Source organism: Leucopleurus acutus (assembly GCF_964270905.1).
Source record: "Leucopleurus acutus genome assembly, chromosome: 3".
Classification (NCBI taxonomy): domain Eukaryota; kingdom Metazoa; phylum Chordata; class Mammalia; order Artiodactyla; family Delphinidae; genus Leucopleurus; species Leucopleurus acutus.
This window is the reverse complement of record NC_139145.1, coordinates 12,110,914-12,128,349: the sequence shown is the minus strand read 5'-3', so window position 1 is coordinate 12,128,349 and position 17,436 is coordinate 12,110,914. Positions and strand designations below refer to the sequence as shown.

The following is a 17,436-nucleotide window of genomic DNA, read 5'->3' as shown; positions in this document are numbered from 1 at the left end:
ACAGGTTTGGCCCCCAGATCTTTCTTACCTGCCTTGTTAGACACAGTTCTCAGCTCTGTGCCTCCCCCCGCTGCCCCCCATTTCTGTGGTGGTGAGATGACAGCTGCACCCTGGGGGAGATCAGGTTGATGGGGTTGGTTTCATTCTGTGTGTGGCCTTCCCCACCCAGCCTACAACCCTGGTCAGGATCCTCACAGCAGGCACAAGGGGGCGTCCAAGAGGGTCATGAGCCTGCTGTGCTAGCTTGTTTCCCCTTCGCCAGCTGGGGGCCCCTTGAATGAAGCTGTCCTAATCCTGCCCAAGGAGGTCAAGGTTTCACAGTGGGCATCTGTCTCCTGGAATTCCAGGCATGAAGCTAATCCCACCCTGGCCTGAGCTCCTCAGCCAGGAGGCTGAGGCACAGCTAAGCGCTCAGATGTTGGGAACATCTGTCCTTGGTGTGTCACCCTGGGCAACCCTGTCCCTTTGAACCTTGAGTGTCCTCTTCAGAAGGTCTGGACACTGACCCGATTTGCTCAGTTGACAGGCCTTAGGGAGTCACTACTCTGCAGGCGGTGGGTACACAGGTCAACGAGGACCTGCCTTGTGTTCCAGAGAGCCGTCGATTGGGAAGAAGCTGAGGCACAAAGAGGTAGCTGAGGGGGCGGGGAGAGCAACCAGTCCTGGAGGGTGGTCCTGGATAGGGGCACAGTCTCCCCTTCCCCACCTGTGGCGGTGGGGCTAGTTGGCAGGATGATCCTGGGTGGTGTCCAGAAAACCAGCTCACTTCAGACCCCACCTGTTCTTGGAGAGGTGCCCGAGGCAGGGCTCAGGCACAGCTAGCCATTCTCGTGGGAAAGACAGGCCCTGGGTCCTTGCTGGCTGCTTTGCCTGTTCCGACACCGGTGCTTCTTCCCCACCTCCCGGGCCTTTGCACTTGCTGAGCGCTGTGCCTAGACTACTCTCCACAAATCATCACTGCCTCACTGAAGACTGTAAACCATTGGTTTTCTGTCCCCCACCAGACTGAGTCTGAGAGGGCAGGGACCACGTGTGTCACTGCGTCACCAGGAGGAGTTAAGTAAGTCTGAGAAGAGTGGTGATGACCTGTATCTGCACCACGTGGGGTAAAGTCCTGGGTCTGGCAATGCTGGGTCAAATTTTTGATGTTAACTCTGCCAAAATGTCTTCCACGGATGTACCAGTTCATTCTCAACAGCACTTAATAGGAAGGGGTCATGTTTTCCTCCAGCCTTGCCCACAACTTGGGTTAGCAAGCCGGTGGCTGAAAAAAACCACATCTTAGGATTTGAATTTGCTTTTCCTTATGTGAAAGCCTTCTGCCCTGATACAAAAGTCGTTTATATGAAAGAAAAAAATCTTACGAAGTTGAACCACTTTTTAAAAGCTCTGGCATCATTATTCCCTGGCAGTCAGGTGGTTAGGACTCCGCACTTTCACCTCTGGGACCCGGGTTCAATCCCTGGTCGGGGAGCTAAGATGCTGCAAGCCATGTGGTGTGCACCCACCCCACCCCCCCAAAAAAAAGCTCAGGTATGTGGGGCAAAAGCCTGAAAAAAAATCTACATATGTTGCAAATACTTTTTTCCTCAGGGTACTTTCTGATGTTTAAGGTGTATTTTGGGGGGCCAGGCCAAGTTTTTCTTTGTTTCCCTAGTTGATTTCATTAACCCTGTGCTTTCTGGCAGAAATTCCTAAATATTCCTTCTCTCCTTCCCCAGTAAGAGGAATCTCCATATCTAGATGGTACCCAGAAGTTTCCCAGCCTCCTTTTAACCTAGGGATGGGCATGTGACACTAGCAGTAGTGAGGTGTGCCATTTCCAGGAACTACCATCTGGCTAGAATATAGGCACAATGGCTGGTACTCCAGCAGCTGTTTTTACTCTGGGTCTGCATGACTAGAGCATGAGAAGTAAACACCTTTGTAGGCTTTCCAAAGCTGGCTGGAGGTGAGGACCACTGAGCTGAACCCTCAATCTCCAGTGGGAGTTGAGATGCCAGGACCAACCAGCGCAAAGGCCCAGAGCTAGGAGGAAATGGGCCCATCCATGTGTGGTCTGTGAGGCAGGACTGGCCACTTGGATCACTGACTCCTCTCTGTGGTCATCTGGGGCCCAGGAACAGGTCCTTGCCCGGACTCACCCGGCCAGCCCAAGGATGGGCAAGAATCTGGAACCCAAGAGGCCTGGTGGACCCCTCCCTCCTCCTCAGGTGCTGAGACACTCCCAGGGCTTGTCAAGGTGCTGGCTGTCACAGACTGGTCAGAGCTGGGAGCCCTGGGGAAGAGCCACCCATCCCTGACCCACCCTGCACCTCACTCCTGTGTCAGGACCAAGGGCAGGTGCCAGGGCAAGACGGTGGGGGTGGGGGTGGCAGGAGACCTGTAGTAGATCCTGACACCCAGAGACTCAGAATCGTAGGATCAGAATCCTTAGGACTTGGAATCAGAGAATCTCACAATGACAATGACCATGACAGCCACCAGTGGTAATAAAGGTTTGCTTTTACTGAGCGCAGGGTTAGATGTTCAAGGACAGATACCCAGCAGGTCATGCTAGGGCTAGAGTAGCTCATGACCTCTCGTCTCCGCCCCTTGCCCTGTCACCAGGGAGACGTGGGAACGCTGGAACCAAGGCAGCAGGCAGGAGTGGGGGCAGCAGACACCCACCCAGCACCCCGACATTCCTGCCCCTTTTGCTTAGACTGCTGCTGCTGGGCCTTCAGGGATCGCCCTGCTCCTCTCCCCCCATCGACAGGGGGTCCTGGGGTCCTGCCTGCCCTCCTCCCATTCCATGAGGAATCACACAGTCGGGGAAGGTGTGACTGCTTCCCCTCCCTAATCCCTGCCCTCCTCCATACTTTCTCCTCTACCACGCCCCCTGCAGGGCTTCCAACTCTGGGCCTCCAGTGCAGGAAGTCCAGAACATGTCCTGAACCCACCCATTTCTCCCCACCCCTCAATCGCCGCCTTGGACATGGTGGGCTTTTCAGAACCTAGAACTCTCGTTAGGTCCCTCATTTGCTCCAGACTCTTTAATGGCGGCCCGCCCCCACTGACCAGCGCCCTCAGAATAAAACCCAGAAACCCTCGCCAAGGCTCAAGGTCCACTGCGTCCCTCCCTGTCCTGCTCCTTCCCACCTCAGGGCCCTCCCCCCAGCTCTCTCGAAGCCTGGCTCATTCTCTGCCTGCAGGGCCCCTCCCTGAGACCCCACATTAAGTGGCCCCCCAGGCTGTCTCCATCTTTGACCTTGCTTCACTCTTGTCATCTATTAGCTTCTGAAATGGGTATTCATCTGCTGGCTTGGTCAGAGCCATGAGGCCGTGAGCGGGGTGGGTCTACCTGGATCCTGTTGTGTCCCCAGTGTCCTGTTCCTAGAACCTCCCTGGGGAGATACGACAGGTTTTGCCTGAGTTTGCATCAATTTGCATATATTTGCATTCGCTTGCTTGGCCTTGTGGGAATCCTGGATTTCCCCTTTCCCACCAGGTTTTCCAGGAGGATGCAGCAGGGGAGTAGAAGGAGGAGGAATTCGGTGTCCTCCCCATCCTCCTGGCACAGGTGAAAGGTGCACACCAGCAGGCAGCAGATGCAGGGAAGAGCAGGCTGGCTCTGCACCCTTGCGCGGAGAGAGTGAGAAGACGGTCCTGGGCGAAACATGAGGATGCCTGGGGGACGCTGGACCCAGCTTGGGTGACGTGTGTAGGCCAGAAGAGGCCACCAGGGGGCGGCAGAGGCTGGGGAGGGTTCCAGTGCCCTAGCATGAAACCGGGCAAATTCTTAGATCCCTCTCGCTTATGGAGGAGGGAACCCAGCTTTTGGAGGTCGAACTAGGACTTGAACCCAGAGGTCAGAGCCTCCAGATGACAGTGTCTGAGTTTCTTGATGACATGACCCTAGACAAGGGACTTCCCCTTCCCCCGTACCTCTGGTCTCCTCATTTGTGCGACAGGGACATGCCAGACACTACTTCCCCAGGTAGTCCTGTCTCCATTTATTCAGGTTCATGGCCACAGACAATCCGTCCCCGTGGCCTCCATTATGCACTTAATGTCTGGCACAGCGTAGACACTCAGTGCATGTTTGGTGAAGGAACCAATGAATGGACAAAGAAATGAATGAATGAGGTACTTACTCTGTGCCAGGCTTTTGTTATGCAGGTTCAATTTACTCCTCTGAGGCAAGGGCTATTTTACCCCCATTTACAGATGGGGAAACTGAGGCCCAGAGAGAAGCAAAGACGTCCTCAAATAGGTATGCATTCAGGACTTGAATGCCTCCCACTCAACTTAGCCTGAGAGTGGGGTTTGGTTCTAGAGAAAGGGAGTGGGTCATGGTGCCAGTTGGGGGCGGTGTTTCAAGCAGAGCAAACTTTCCTTATGGGACCCTGCAACCTTGAAAGTAAACCCCACTCCTGTGGGTGAGTGAGCTCCCCGTAGCTCAAGGTGCAAAAAGCACAGTGGGGATTTGAATGGTGCAGCCACTGCTCCAGGCTGTGTGGCCTTGGGTGAGTGACATGCCATCTCAGAACCTCAGTTTCCCCACCTGTCAAAGGGAGGCATTAACAGCTTATGGTCAGCGGAAAGTGCCACACGAAGCAAGCGGGGGGCATTTGGGAGCCTCCCCAGCTCCGCCACCCCACTCCCCCCAGCAGCCACCTACGTGTCCTGTCCCGGCTTATCCGATCGAATCCAGGGAGGAAAGGGTGCGGGTCCTGCCCGCCCCCACGTGTGGGGGCGGAGTTTTGCTGACCCGGGAGCCTAATAAATCCACAGCCCGCCACCGCGAGCTGCCCCTTTGAGCCCCACCGAGACCTCCTGCAGTCAGCGCTGAGCTCAGCTCCCAGGGAGAGGGACAGACGTCTGGGTGGTGGACGCACAGCTGCACCGGGCCATCGGACCGAGTGGGGGGCCAGGTGGACGGACAGACAGACGGTGGAGACAGACACGAAGACGAAGAGGAGGGACAGGGAGACAGGCGACCGCAGCAAGGAGCCACAGATTCCTTGCCCAGGGAGCCCTGGCCCGCGGGGGACCAAAGGGGACAGGCTTGCCGTGTAGCTGCCGAGGCCGAGCATCCTCCCACCTCTGCGCAGTCCTGCCTCCTCTGCCACTGCCAACTTCCCTGGCCCGAGACACGCGGGGTGGCTGGAAGGGCGGAGGACACGCCTGGTCCCCTCACCCACACCTCATGGCCGCCGTCGAGGCAGGGGCGCGGGCCACGTTCGGAGCCTGGGACTACGGGGTCTTCGCTCTCATGCTGCTGGTGTCCACCGGCATCGGGCTATGGGTCGGGCTAGCCCGGGGCGGGCAGCGCAGCGCCGAGGATTTCTTCACCGGGGGCCGGAGCCTGACTGCCTTGCCCGTTGGCCTCTCGCTGGCCGCCAGCTTCATGTCGGCGGTACAGGTGCTGGGCGTGCCGGCCGAGGCCTACCGCTACGGCCTCAAGTTCCTCTGGATGTGCCTGGGACAGCTGCTCAACTCTCTGCTCACTGCCCTGCTCTTCCTGCCGGTCTTCTACCGCCTGGGCCTCACCAGCACCTACCAGGTACCAGGCAGAGGCCCGGCAGCGTCAGGACCTGCCTGGCTGGGAACGCAGGGTCGCAGCGGGGGAGATCCTGAGGATTTGAACTGCTGTGCAGGGGGCCGCAGGGGGCCGCAGGCGGGCTCCTTAGTGCTTTAATGTGGGGGCCCCCCGGGCGGACAGGTGGCGAGGGCTCTGGGAAGAAGCCCCAGGCACTGGGGCCAGGGGCAGGAAGGAGGTAGACGAGCCGGCGTCCGGATTCCCTTTGGTGGAAACCCGGTCAGGGCGTGGCCAGGCTCGGCCAGGAGCGCACTCACGTGCGCACAGGCACACACTTGCAACCCACATGCCTGGGCTTGCGTACACCCGAGTGCTCGCCGGGCGGCGGGCTCAGGATTCGAAATCCGACATCCCCGCCTCCTCCTACCTTCGGCAAGGGGTTGCCTATCTGCTCGGGTTTCCCAAACGTCAAACTGGGCTAATTACAGGACCTCGCTCCAGGGCAGTGAGCAAAGTGATTAAAATCTTGACCAGTGTACGGTAGGCAGCCTGCTACAGGCTCTGTCTGTATCTTGCCAAAGTTGACTCAGAGAGGCGGCAGCCCCGGGGGACGATCAGACATGAATGGGAGTGGGTGGGGCTGATGTGTACACACTTGATGGCTCAGTCCTCCTGGGCACGCGCCATGTGGACAGGCGCGGGGATGGCGCGTGTGCGCAGGTGTGTGCAGGTAGGTCGGAGTGTGTGCTCCGGGCGGGAGCCCCCGTGGGCAAGAGTGAGGAGAGCGCAGTTGCCCTCCCAAGGGCGGGCAGAAGCCAAGAGGGCGAGTGAAGGACCCCAGACGCGTCGGACCCCTGGGTAAGGCCAGTCCAAGTGACCATGAGCCCTCGGCTCCTCCTTGCAGTATCTGGAGCTGCGCTTCAGCCGCGCTGTGCGGCTCTGCGGGACCCTGCAGTACCTGGTAGCTACAGTGAGTGGCCTCGGCCCCGCCCTCGCCCCCATGTTCCAGCTCGGGTCAAATCTTGGTCGGTCCCGCCCAGAGCCCTCTTCCTTCCCTCACGACCCCGCCCCGTGGGTCCCGCCCCCACCCCGCAAAGCCTTGCCTAGGCCCCGCCCACAATTCTTCTGGCCCCGCCCCCAAGAGGCTTCATCTATAATACAAGTTTGGCCCACAGGCCTCTCGCATACGCGCTACCCGAGCCCGCCGCGACCCTACATGGCCCTGCCCATCTGCGCCCAGTCACGTACCCCAACCACCCTTCTCCCCCTATCTCCTAATGCCTTCTTAACCCAGGAGCCCCCCAATCCCCCCGCCCCTACTCACCTGCCCCTGCCCTCTACCTGCAGATGCTGTACACCGGAATCGTGATCTATGCCCCCGCGCTCATCCTGAACCAAGGTTTGACTCGGGGGAGGGTGACGGGGAGGGGACAAAAGCTTAGAGACTGGACCAGGGGAAGGAAGGGGCAGCCCTAGGAGAGACTTGGGAGGGAAGTATCCTCCTGGAGAGAAGAGGGCCCAAGAGAGTGGAGGCCAAATTTACACCCTGCACAGCAGCCTAATGGGAGGGTCTCCTTGCAGTGACAGGGCTGGACATCTGGGCATCGCTCCTGTCTACCGGAGTCATCTGCACCTTCTACACTACTGTGGTGAATGTCCCCCTACCCCCACCCGACGTGGGGCTCCATGTCCACTGAGTGGGAGAGACTGTGGGCAGGCCCATCCACTCCCTACCTTCCCTTCCTCCGGAGGAAGGCTGTGTCCCAACTGGGCCTACTTCCTCATCTTTATTATGAAAGGTGATTTGAAAGGTTTATTGCTGAAAGTCCAAGGACAATCTAGCTTCAGGCATGGGTGGATCCAGGGGCTACAACAGAGTCCTCTGGGTCCCTCTCCCATCTCTAGGGACCTCATTAGCTCCAGGCTTCCATCCCTTTTGGCTTCCTTCCAGCAGCAAGTGAGTTCCGATTTCAGGATGGGCTGGCTGAAGTCCCCGAAGGGCTCTGTTTGGCTGGCTCTGGTATTCTGTGAAGGATGAGCCATTCACAGATGTTTGGGTAGCTAGGATGTTCTGATTGGCTATTCCTGGAGCTGGGAGCAGGGTTAGCTTCACCCAAGTGACCTGGGTGGGGGAAGGGGCTTCTCCAAAGGAAAATCCAGGGGCTGCCAAGACAAAAACATGAAGAACATGCCAAAGACATGAAGGCTGGATGGGTAAAAACAACAGCTAATAATAACAGTAGTACTAATAATGATAATAATGGTGGCAGCCATCACTCACTGAACACTTGTATGTGCCAGATGCTCTTCCAAATACTTTTCTTATAGTAACTAATTTAGTCCTCACAATGATACCCTGAGGAAGGTACTGTTATTACCCCCATTTTACAGATAAGGAAACCGAGGCAGAGAGGGGTATTGGTCCCAGCCACTGCTGGAGGCCAGGCCAGGTTGGCCCCAGCCAGGTCCGCCACCTGACTCCTTCTCCCTCCTACCTCTGCCCTGTCCTGTAGGCCCCAGACAGATTCCCGTCTGACACCCTGTCTCCCTCTCTGTCACATCTTGCAGGGCGGCATGAAGGCTGTGATCTGGACCGACGTGTTTCAGGTCTTAGTGATGCTGAGTGGTTTCTGGGTTGTCCTGGCTCGCGGAACTATGCTCGTGGGTGGACCTGGGCAAGTACTTGAGCTTGCCAAGAACCACTCCAGGATCAACCTGATGGAGTAAGTGAAAACATAAAGGGGGATACTGCCAATCGATGGAGCTGACATCTGTCTGCCCTGAGAGAAGCCAGCCAACGCCTCCTCTTCCAGGAAGCCCTCCTTGCTCCCCTCCCGAGACTCCCCACGGACAGAACCCTGGCTCCCCCTCTCTGTACTCCCACAGCCCCCATCCCTCCATGTGGCCCAGTCTTCTGCACCACCCCACCCCCTAGACCAGACTGGGGACTGCAGGCTCTCTGAGCTCCCAGCTGAACATAGAAAAAATGTTTTCTGAATGCATACGTGGATGATTCAAACTCCTAGTCACACTTCAGAACCTACCCCAAATATCCCTTTAAGGCCCATAAGGTGCAGAATGGCTATCTGGGGCACTTTGGGAGGGTGAAGTCAGTGTGGCATCCCCACATGACTGACTTTCCCTGCCCTCATCCAGCTTTGACCTGGACCCAAGGAGCCGCTACACATTCTGGACTTTTGTTGTCGGTGGCACATTGGTATGGCTTTCAATGTATGGTGTGAACCAAGCACAGGTGCAGCGCTACATGGCCTGTCGCACGGAGAAACAGGCCAAGCTGTGAGTATTTGGGAGGGGCAAAGTGGATACTTCGGGGACGTGCTGCTCCCCTCCCCTTCTGAGACCACCTCTCCCCCCAGGGCCGTGCTCGTCAACCAACTGGGCCTGTTCCTGATCGTGTCCAGTGCTGCTTTCTGTGGCATCATCATGTTCACGTTCTACCTTGACTGTGACCCTCTCCTGGCAGGGCGTATCTCTGCCCCAGACCAGGTGAGTCTGGTCCAGGCTCCTAGGCCACTTCTATCTACCCACCCCCACTGTGAACCTCTGGATGAGTCTCTGCGGGTGAGAGTGGAAAAGTAGAGACAGCCTGTGCAAAGGTCCAGAGGCAGGAAAGAGCTCAGCTCACAGGAGGATCTGGGAGGTGATGGGAAGCCATGGGAGGGAGTAGGGGAGGGGCATTTCAGACTCCCTGAAGGCTATCAAGGAGGAGATGGGACCATGATCCATCATGAAATGATGACATTAACCATAATGACCCTCTCTCATGTCCCAAGTGTCTACTCTGTGCCTTATGCTGTTCCCTTCACAAGCAGTTAATTTCCCATCAAATCTTTCAACATGTAATGAGGCCAAGGTTGCCATGGCCCTTGACTTACAGATGAGGAAACTGAGGCAGGAGGTCGTGGGTAGAGCAATTGCCTGAGGTCCACAGGCAAGTCAGGGGCAGCACCAGGGCCAAGACCTAGACCTGCACACCCTGGCGGGATCTCTGACCCTGGGGTTCAGAGCTGGCAGAGGCTGCAAGACCATCCCATCAGATCCTCCTCTGGGGTCAGATCCTGGACTGTCTGACTGTGTAACCTCAAGCAAGGTGTGTACCTCTTTGGTCTCACTGGCTCCATCAGTAAAGTGGGGATGACACAGGACCTTGCCTCACTCAGGTCCCAGGGCTCTTTGCATGGTATCGCAAAGTCGATCAACAAACACACACACGCTAAGTGCCCACTGTGAGCCTGGTCTGTACAGGGTGCTGGGGACGTGCAGTGTAAGGACAGACAGAAGCCCCTGCCCTTGGGGTGCTGCTGTCCTGGAGGTTGACAACCGACTCCCCCCAGTACATGCCCTTGATGGTGCTGGACATCTTCGTGGACCTGCCTGGAGTCCCTGGGCTCTTTCTGGCCTGTGCCTACAGTGGCACCCTCAGGTGAGTGGCACCCTCAGGTGTGTGGCACCCTCAGGTGAGTGGCACCCTCAGGTGTGTGGCACCCTCAGGTGAGTGGCACCCTCAGGTGTGTGGCACCCTCAGGTGAGTGGCACCCTCAGGTGAGTGGCACCCTCAGGTGTGTGGCACCCTCAGGTGAGTGGCACCCTCAGGTGTGTGGCACCCTCAGGTGAGTGGCACCCTCAGGTGAGTGGCACCCTCAGGTGAGTGGCACCCTCAGGTGAGTGGCACCCTCAGGTGTGTGGCACCCTCAGGTGAGTGGCACCCTCAGGTGAGTGGCACCCTCAGGTGTGTGGCACCCTCAGGTGAGTGGCACCCTCAGGTGTGTGGCACCCTCAGGTGAGTGGCACCCTCAGGTGTGTGGCACCCTCAGGTGAGTGGCACCCTCAGGTGTGTGGCACCCTCAGGTGAGTGGCACCCTCAGGTGTGTGGCACCCTCAGGTGAGTGGCACCCTCAGGTGTGTGGCACCCTCAGGTGAGTGGCACCCTCAGGTGTGTGGCACCCTCAGGTGAGTGGCACCCTCAGGTGTGTGGCACCCTCAGGTGAGTGGCACCCTCAGGTGTGTGGCACCCTCAGGTGAGTGGCACCCTCAGGTGTGTGGCACCCTCAGGTGAGTGGCACCCTCAGGTGTGTGGCACCCTCAGGTGAGTGGCACCCTCAGGTGTGTGGCACCCTCAGGTGAGTGGCACCCTCAGGTGTGTGGCACCCTCAGGTGAGTGGCACCCTCAGGTGTGTGGCACCCTCAGGTGAGTGGCACCCTCAGGTGTGTGGCACCCTCAGGTGTGTGGCACCCTCAGGTGAGTGGCACTGCTTGCTCACTTGGCCACATCTGAGCCCGTGGGTCCTCCTCGTCTCTACCAGCCACTCCCCTGTGAGATGGAATGTTCTGGGCATGTCCATCATTTACTGCTCAGTCCCCATCAGGTGGGCTCTGGCAAAGGGCACACCCTGGGCATCAGGACCCCAGCTCCAGAGTCTTTACCGTCTTAGTCCCCGGCAGGGCCACACAAGACTCCTTTCCCTTCTTTCTGTCCTCCATCCCCCAAACAAATGTTTGATAAGCACCTATGTGGCAGGTACTGCTGTTCTAAATACTGGGGCACAGCCATGGCCAAGCGGTCCCCCACTCTTGCCCTCAGGGGCCTCACACTCTGGTAGTTTCAAATCTTCTACAACTTGTGGCCTGCTCCTGCTGTGACCAGAGTTCCATGAGACTGTTCTCTGCACCCCATTATCGCTCTGTAATGAGAACTTGTGTCATTTGTGTCCTTGGTCATGGGTGTCCTTGCTCCTGCGAGGGTGTCTCAGGTCTATGGGGGAGTGTGGAGATGTGGACATCTCCACTCCTGAGGAATTCTGTCGCCCCTGCCTCTGCCCTCGGGCTGGCTGGGGGTCCTGGCAGGCCAGATAGTGTGGGCAGCGGGGGGCCTCCCCTAGCAGATAGGCCCCAGGGTGTGTGTGGCCAATCCCTTGATGTGGCCTGAGGACACCCCTCTCCCCTCCCGTGTACCCGCCAGCACTGCATCCACCAGCATCAATGCCATGGCTGCTGTCACTGTGGAGGACCTCATCAAACCTCGGCTGCCGAGTCTGACCCCCCGGAGACTTGTCATCATCTCCAAGGGGCTGTGTGAGTTGGGGGGACCCGGGTGGGGGGCCAGGGCAGCCTCTCCCCACTGACAGTGCCATCCCCATCCACTACAGCGCTCATCTACGGCTCGGCCTGTCTCACTGTGGCAGCTCTGTCCTCCCTGCTGGGGGGCGGCGTTCTCGAGGTGAGCCCCGCTCCCCACCCTGCCCTAATCTCCCCAAGAGGTGAGGCAACATCCACGTTGAAATGAGGCTCCGAGAAGGTTACACATGTCAGCGGCAGAACTGAGTTCTGACTGATGCCACAGGCAGGATACTTCCTGCAGCCACCTGGCCAAAAGCGGGGTGGGGGGGGGGTGGGCAGCTAGGAGTGGGAGTGGTGGCCTGGGGGCAAGAAGGGCCTCCTTCTGGCCTGGAGGTGGAACCAAGTTTGTCAAGAGAGAGAATCAGCATCTTTGGGAGAGAGGCAGGAACAAGGAGTCGCCTCCCCTTTAGGGCACAGAGGAGTCTCAAGGTCCACAGTAGAATTCCCCAGGTCTTCCTTTCCCAGCGGGTAAACTGAGGACAGGAAAGGCGGGAGAGCTCTGCTCTCAGTCTCAACCCCACCCACTCTCCCAGGGCTCCTTCACCATCATGGGAGTCATCAGCGGCCCCCTCCTAGGAGCTTTCATCCTGGGAATGTTCCTCCCCGCCTGCAATACTCTGGTGAGTGGGGGTGAGCGAGGTGAGGGGCTGGGAGTACCCTCCACTGACACTGGGTCCCCCATCAGGGCGTCCTGTCCGGGCTGGCAGTGGGCTTGGCGCTGTCGCTGTGGGTGGCCGTGGGTGCCACTCTGTACCCGCCTAGCGCGCAGTCCATGGGGGTCCTGCCTTCATCGGCCGCCGGCTGTGCTGTGCCCTCGGCCAACGCCTCTGGCATCCTAGACCCGCTTCTCGCCGCCAACGCCTCCAGCAGGGCCTCCAGGTGAGCGAGCTGGTGTGAGCGGGAGGCGTGGCCAGGGAGGGATCCTGGCCCGATTGAGAGGAGGAGCGGGGAGCAGGAAGAAGTGAGGGAAGGGCATTTCCAGCAGAGGGGAAAGAAAGTGCAAAGGCTCTGAGACCAGTTTATTTATTTACTTACTTACTTATTTATTTATTTATTTTGGCTGCGTTGGGTCTTCATTGCTGCGGGCAGGCTTTCTCTAGTTGCGGCGAGCGGGGGCTACTCTTCGTTGTGGTGCGCGGGCTTCTCATCGCGGTGGCTTCTCTTGTTGTGGAGCACGGGCTCTAGGTGCGCGGGCTTCAGCAGTTGTGGCTCGCGGGCTTAGTTGCTCCGCGGCATGTGGGATCTTCCCGGACCAAGCATCGAACCCGTGTCCCCTGCACTGGCAGGCGGATTCTTAACCACTGCGCCACCGGGGAAGTCCCCCAGTGTTCACTTTAGTGCATTCCAACTATGGTGAGGTTGGGGTGGATTTAATGCGAGGAGTAAGGATAGGAGAAGAGGTCCAGCCAGAGGAATCTGATTCTTTTCTTTCTAAATTGAGATATCATTTACAGACCATAAAATTAGCCGTTTAAAGGTGGCTTTTAGTATATTCCCCAGGTTATACAGTCATCACCACTAACTGAAGCATATTTTCATTACCTCAAAAACAAACAAAACAAAAAAGACCAAAAAATAAAACTCTGTACGCTTTAGCAGTCACTCCCCGTTTCCACCTCCCCCAGCCCCTGGCAACCACTAATCCAGTTTCTGTCACTATGCATTTGCCTATTCTGTACATTTCATGTGAATGAAATTGTACAACACACGGCCCGTTGTCTCTGGCTTCCTTCGCTCAGCATGGTGTTTTTAAGGTTCATCCACATTGTAGCATGTATCCGTGCTTCATTCCTTTCATGGCTGAGTAATATTTCACTGTATGGATGGATCAATTTTATTTAGCCTTCATCAGTTGATGGACATTTAGTGATTGTGAACGGTGCTGCTATGAACATTTGTGTACAAGTATTGGTGTAGACATATGTTCTCATTTCTCTGGATATATACCTAGGAGTGGAATTGCTGGATCATATGGGAATTCTATGTTTAACTTTCTGAGGAGCCACCAGACTGTTTTCCACAGTGACTACATCATTTTACATTCCCTCCAGCAATATATGAGTGTTCCAATTTCTCCACATCCTCTCCGATACTTGTTACTTTCCCCTTTTAAAAACTCTAGCCATCCTACTGGGTATGAAGTGATATCTCATTGTGGTTTTGATTTCTGTTTCCCTAATGACTAAGGATGTTGACCATCTTTTCACGTGCTTACTGGCCATATTTATATCTTCTTTGGAGAAATGTCTCCTCAGATCCCTTGCTCATTTTTAAACTGGGCCATTTGTCTTTTCATTGTTGAGTTGTAGTTTATATATTCTTTATATCTTTATAATGCTGGATATTAGATCCTTATCAGATGTACGATTTGCAAACATTTTCTCTCATTCTGTGTGTTATCGTTCATTCTGTTGACAGTATCCTTTGATATACAAAAGTTTTCCATTTTGATGAAGTCCTGTTTATCTATGTTTTCTTCGTTTTGTTTCGTTTGGCTGTGCTACGTGGTTTTTAGGATCTTAGTTCCCTGACCAGGGATTGAACCCACCCCCTCAGCAGTGAAAGCAAGGAGTCCTAACCACTGGACCGCCAGGGAATTCCCTCTATGTTTTCTTTGGCTGCTTGTGCTTTTGGTGTCATATCTAAGAAACTATTGCCAAATCCAAGGTCATAAAGGTTCACAGCTGTTTTCTTCTTAGAGCTTACTTTGGTCTGATTCTGAGGGCAATAGGGATCCATGGAGGGTGATGAGAAGCAGCAGGAGGTGATCTGAGTTACATTTTAGTAATGCTCCCTCTGCTTGTGTGTACAGAATGCCTGCGGGTGTTGGTGGGATAGCAGCAGGGAAGGAGAACTGGCACATGGCCCGATGAGCAATAATGGAGGACTGGGCTGGGTCGCGGGAGTGGAGACAGGAGGAAGCAAATGGGCTGGGAGTGGATTTTAGACTCATGCTCAACTCTCCCTCCCCCAGCCTCGAAATGGACCCTGATCAACGCACCTTAACTGACAGCTTCTACGCCATTTCCTATCTCTATTATGGTGCCCTGGGCACAGTGAGCACCGTGCTATGTGGAGCTCTCGTCAGCTGCCTGACGGGTAAGGAGGGCGTGTGGCATTCTTAGAAGTCATCCTGTCCATCCCTCTGCCTCTAGGACCCACCAGACAGGGAGGGAAGGAAGGATCCTTCTGCCAGCCAAGTGGCCACTGTGTGCTAGCCACATCTACACCCTTTGTGCTGCATCACCTTCAGGACAACCATCCACCTCGTGGGACTTGTCCTATTTTGCAAAGGCAGAAACAGAGGCATCCCCTATCCACCTCTCTATTCCCTCTTCGCCCACCAAAATTAAGTCTTTGCTAGAGGAAGGCAGGTAGGGCCACGAGACGCTGTCCCTGGTGCTGATATATCTTCTCATCAAGGCCTTAGCAACTCTGCGCTCCTCCAGGAATTCTGAATCCCATGGAGAAGTGGAAAGAGATCAAAAGAAATCAACAGAGATAATAGTACCTGTTGTCGCTTCCTGAGTCTCAGACTTCACATTCACCAGGCCTTTATTGAGTCTTTCTCTGTTGGGCAATATTCTAGACGATAGGGACATAGGAGTGAACGGAACCATGTGCCGGACCCTCCTGGCCATCCACTGTTGTTCTGTTACAACCCCTCACTGTATAGATGAGACAACTGAAACCCAGAGGGGGGGCAGAGACTTGCCAGTGTCTCCAGTGGGTCACTATCAGATCTCGGATTGGAAACCATCAGAGCTCTCCCTTCCCCTCCCCAGGGCCTGGTCTCCAGTCCCCGCCCCCCACCCCTCGCTAAATAATTCCATTTTCTCTCTGCCCCCTCAGGCCCCACCAAGCGCAGTGCCCTGGGTCCTGGTCTGCTGTGGTGGGACCTCACACGGCAGACGGCATCTGTGGCCCCTAAGGAAGAAGTGGCCACCCTGGATGACAGCTTGATGAAGGTCAGTCTAGGGCTCTGCTCCCGGAGTTGGGGGACGGGCAGTGAAGTGGCTTCGGGTGCTCTGTGTGTGGCCACAACTCAGGGAAGTGACAGGGTGAGTCAGCATGTTTGTCTTTCTCAACTTCTCCTTACCTCCAGTGGAAAGGCTCAGTTGGGAGCTAATGTGTCTTCAACACTTTCCCCTTTAACAAGCACTGAGCAGAATTCATTTTCATCGTATCTCTTTTTACAATTACTTCCAATCTATGGCAAGTGAAACTGGTTTGTCTTTTGGTGTTGATATAAAGTGTCTCCTGAAAAGAAAATGGCTTAATTCAAAAGGGAGTCAACTTAGGAAAACTCTTACATAAGAAACACCACAGGGAGTAGACCAACCTTGGCCAAAGCCGTGTGGCTGCTATTGGAATGTCCTGAGTTTAAGAAACATTGTCCCTGGGGGGTCAATGATCCAGGCCTGCTCTTGCTTTGGAATCCCTGTTTCATTCCCTTATTTATTAAGCACTTGCTGTGTACCCAGACCTGTACTGGCAGGAACAGAAGAAGGCTAAACCAAGAAAGGAATAGGATCTAAGCAGGTGGTGAATGTTAGGAAGAAGATAAAGCAGAATGCTATGATGGGGATAGCCTCTTGGAAGAGGGGGCGCTAATAGAGTCCAACCAAGAAAGGAATAGGATCTAAGCAGGTGGTGGATATTAGGAAGAAGATAAAGCAGAATGCTATGATGGGGATAGCCTCTTGGAAGAGGGGGCGCTAATAGAGTCCAACCAAGAAAGGAATAGGATCTAAGCAGGTGGTGAATGTTAGGAAGAAGATAAAGCAGAATGCTATGATGGGGATAGCCTCTTGGAAGAGGGGGCGCTAATAGAGTCCAACCAAGAAAGGAATAGGATCTAAGCAGGTGGTGAATATTAGGAAGAAGATAAAGCAGAATGCTATGATGGGGATAGCCTCTTGGAAGAGGGGGCGCTAATAGAGTCCAGAATGGGCAGGAGACAGCCATAGGGAAATCTGAGGGAAGGGCATTCTTGGTGGAGGGCACAGCAGGGGCAAAGGGTCTGAGGCCAGAGCAGACTCGACGGTGAGGGCTGGGGAGGGAGGGGATTTGGCTTAAGTGTTTTAAAGCTCCCTCCAGCTGCTGTGGGAAAATATTTATTCTCTGGAAGAACAATAGGCAGAGTCAGAGAGAGGAGGTGGGCAGGCATCCATGGGAGCTCTGATGGCCTGGGCTGTAGGTGACACGGGCATGGGGGAGAGAAGTGGATGGAGGTTTTGGAGGCAGAAGGGACAGGACTGACCTATGCACTGGACAAGGGGATATTGTGCAACTCTGCCCAGGTTCTGTCCTCCCAGGCCCTCTGTCCCCAACTGGAGGATATCTGAGCTGACACAGCAGAAGTGGTCTTTAGACAGGGTCTTTCTTCTCTCCTCCCCCCAGGGTACTGAAGAATTGCCCCCAGGAACCAAGAGGCCTCCTGACTTCCTGCCCACTGACGAGGACCATCTGCTCTTCTTGGGTCAGAAGGAGATGAATGGCGCTGGCTCCAGGACCCCAGGCAGTGAACATGACAAAGGTCTTAACCTGCGAGAGACAGACCTCTGAGGCAGTCAGGGACTGACCACCTGGGATGGAACCCCAGGGGAGCCAATCCCAGGCCATGAGCCGATGGTCTTGGGCTCCTATTGGCTAGGCCACATCATATGCAAATAAGCTCGGGACTGCAGTCCCTACCCTATGGGAAGAGATGAAGCCCCACCTCCAGAAAGTCATTTCATCCTGCCTCCTTCCAGCTGGACCCAAGTCTTAGA

The 17,436-nt window shown here is 55.6% G+C and overlaps 1 protein-coding gene across 1 annotated transcript; it reads left to right on the top strand.

The window, feature by feature from the left end:
* Nucleotides 1–5,191: 5,191 nt before the first annotated feature.
* Nucleotides 5,192–17,230, top strand: SLC5A5 (solute carrier family 5 member 5; the record flags this gene model as incomplete). The annotated part of the gene is made up of 15 exons (XM_082835794.1): nt 5,192–5,548; nt 6,429–6,494; nt 6,872–6,923; nt 7,106–7,173; nt 8,093–8,247; nt 8,681–8,821; nt 8,902–9,031; nt 9,880–9,968; nt 11,505–11,617; nt 11,692–11,762; nt 12,196–12,282; nt 12,348–12,541; nt 14,637–14,761; nt 15,515–15,630; nt 17,066–17,230. 15 exons carry the CDS (start codon nt 5,192–5,194, stop codon nt 17,228–17,230), a joined length of 1,929 nt encoding a protein of 642 aa, XP_082691920.1.
* Nucleotides 17,231–17,436: the final 206 nt, after the last annotated feature.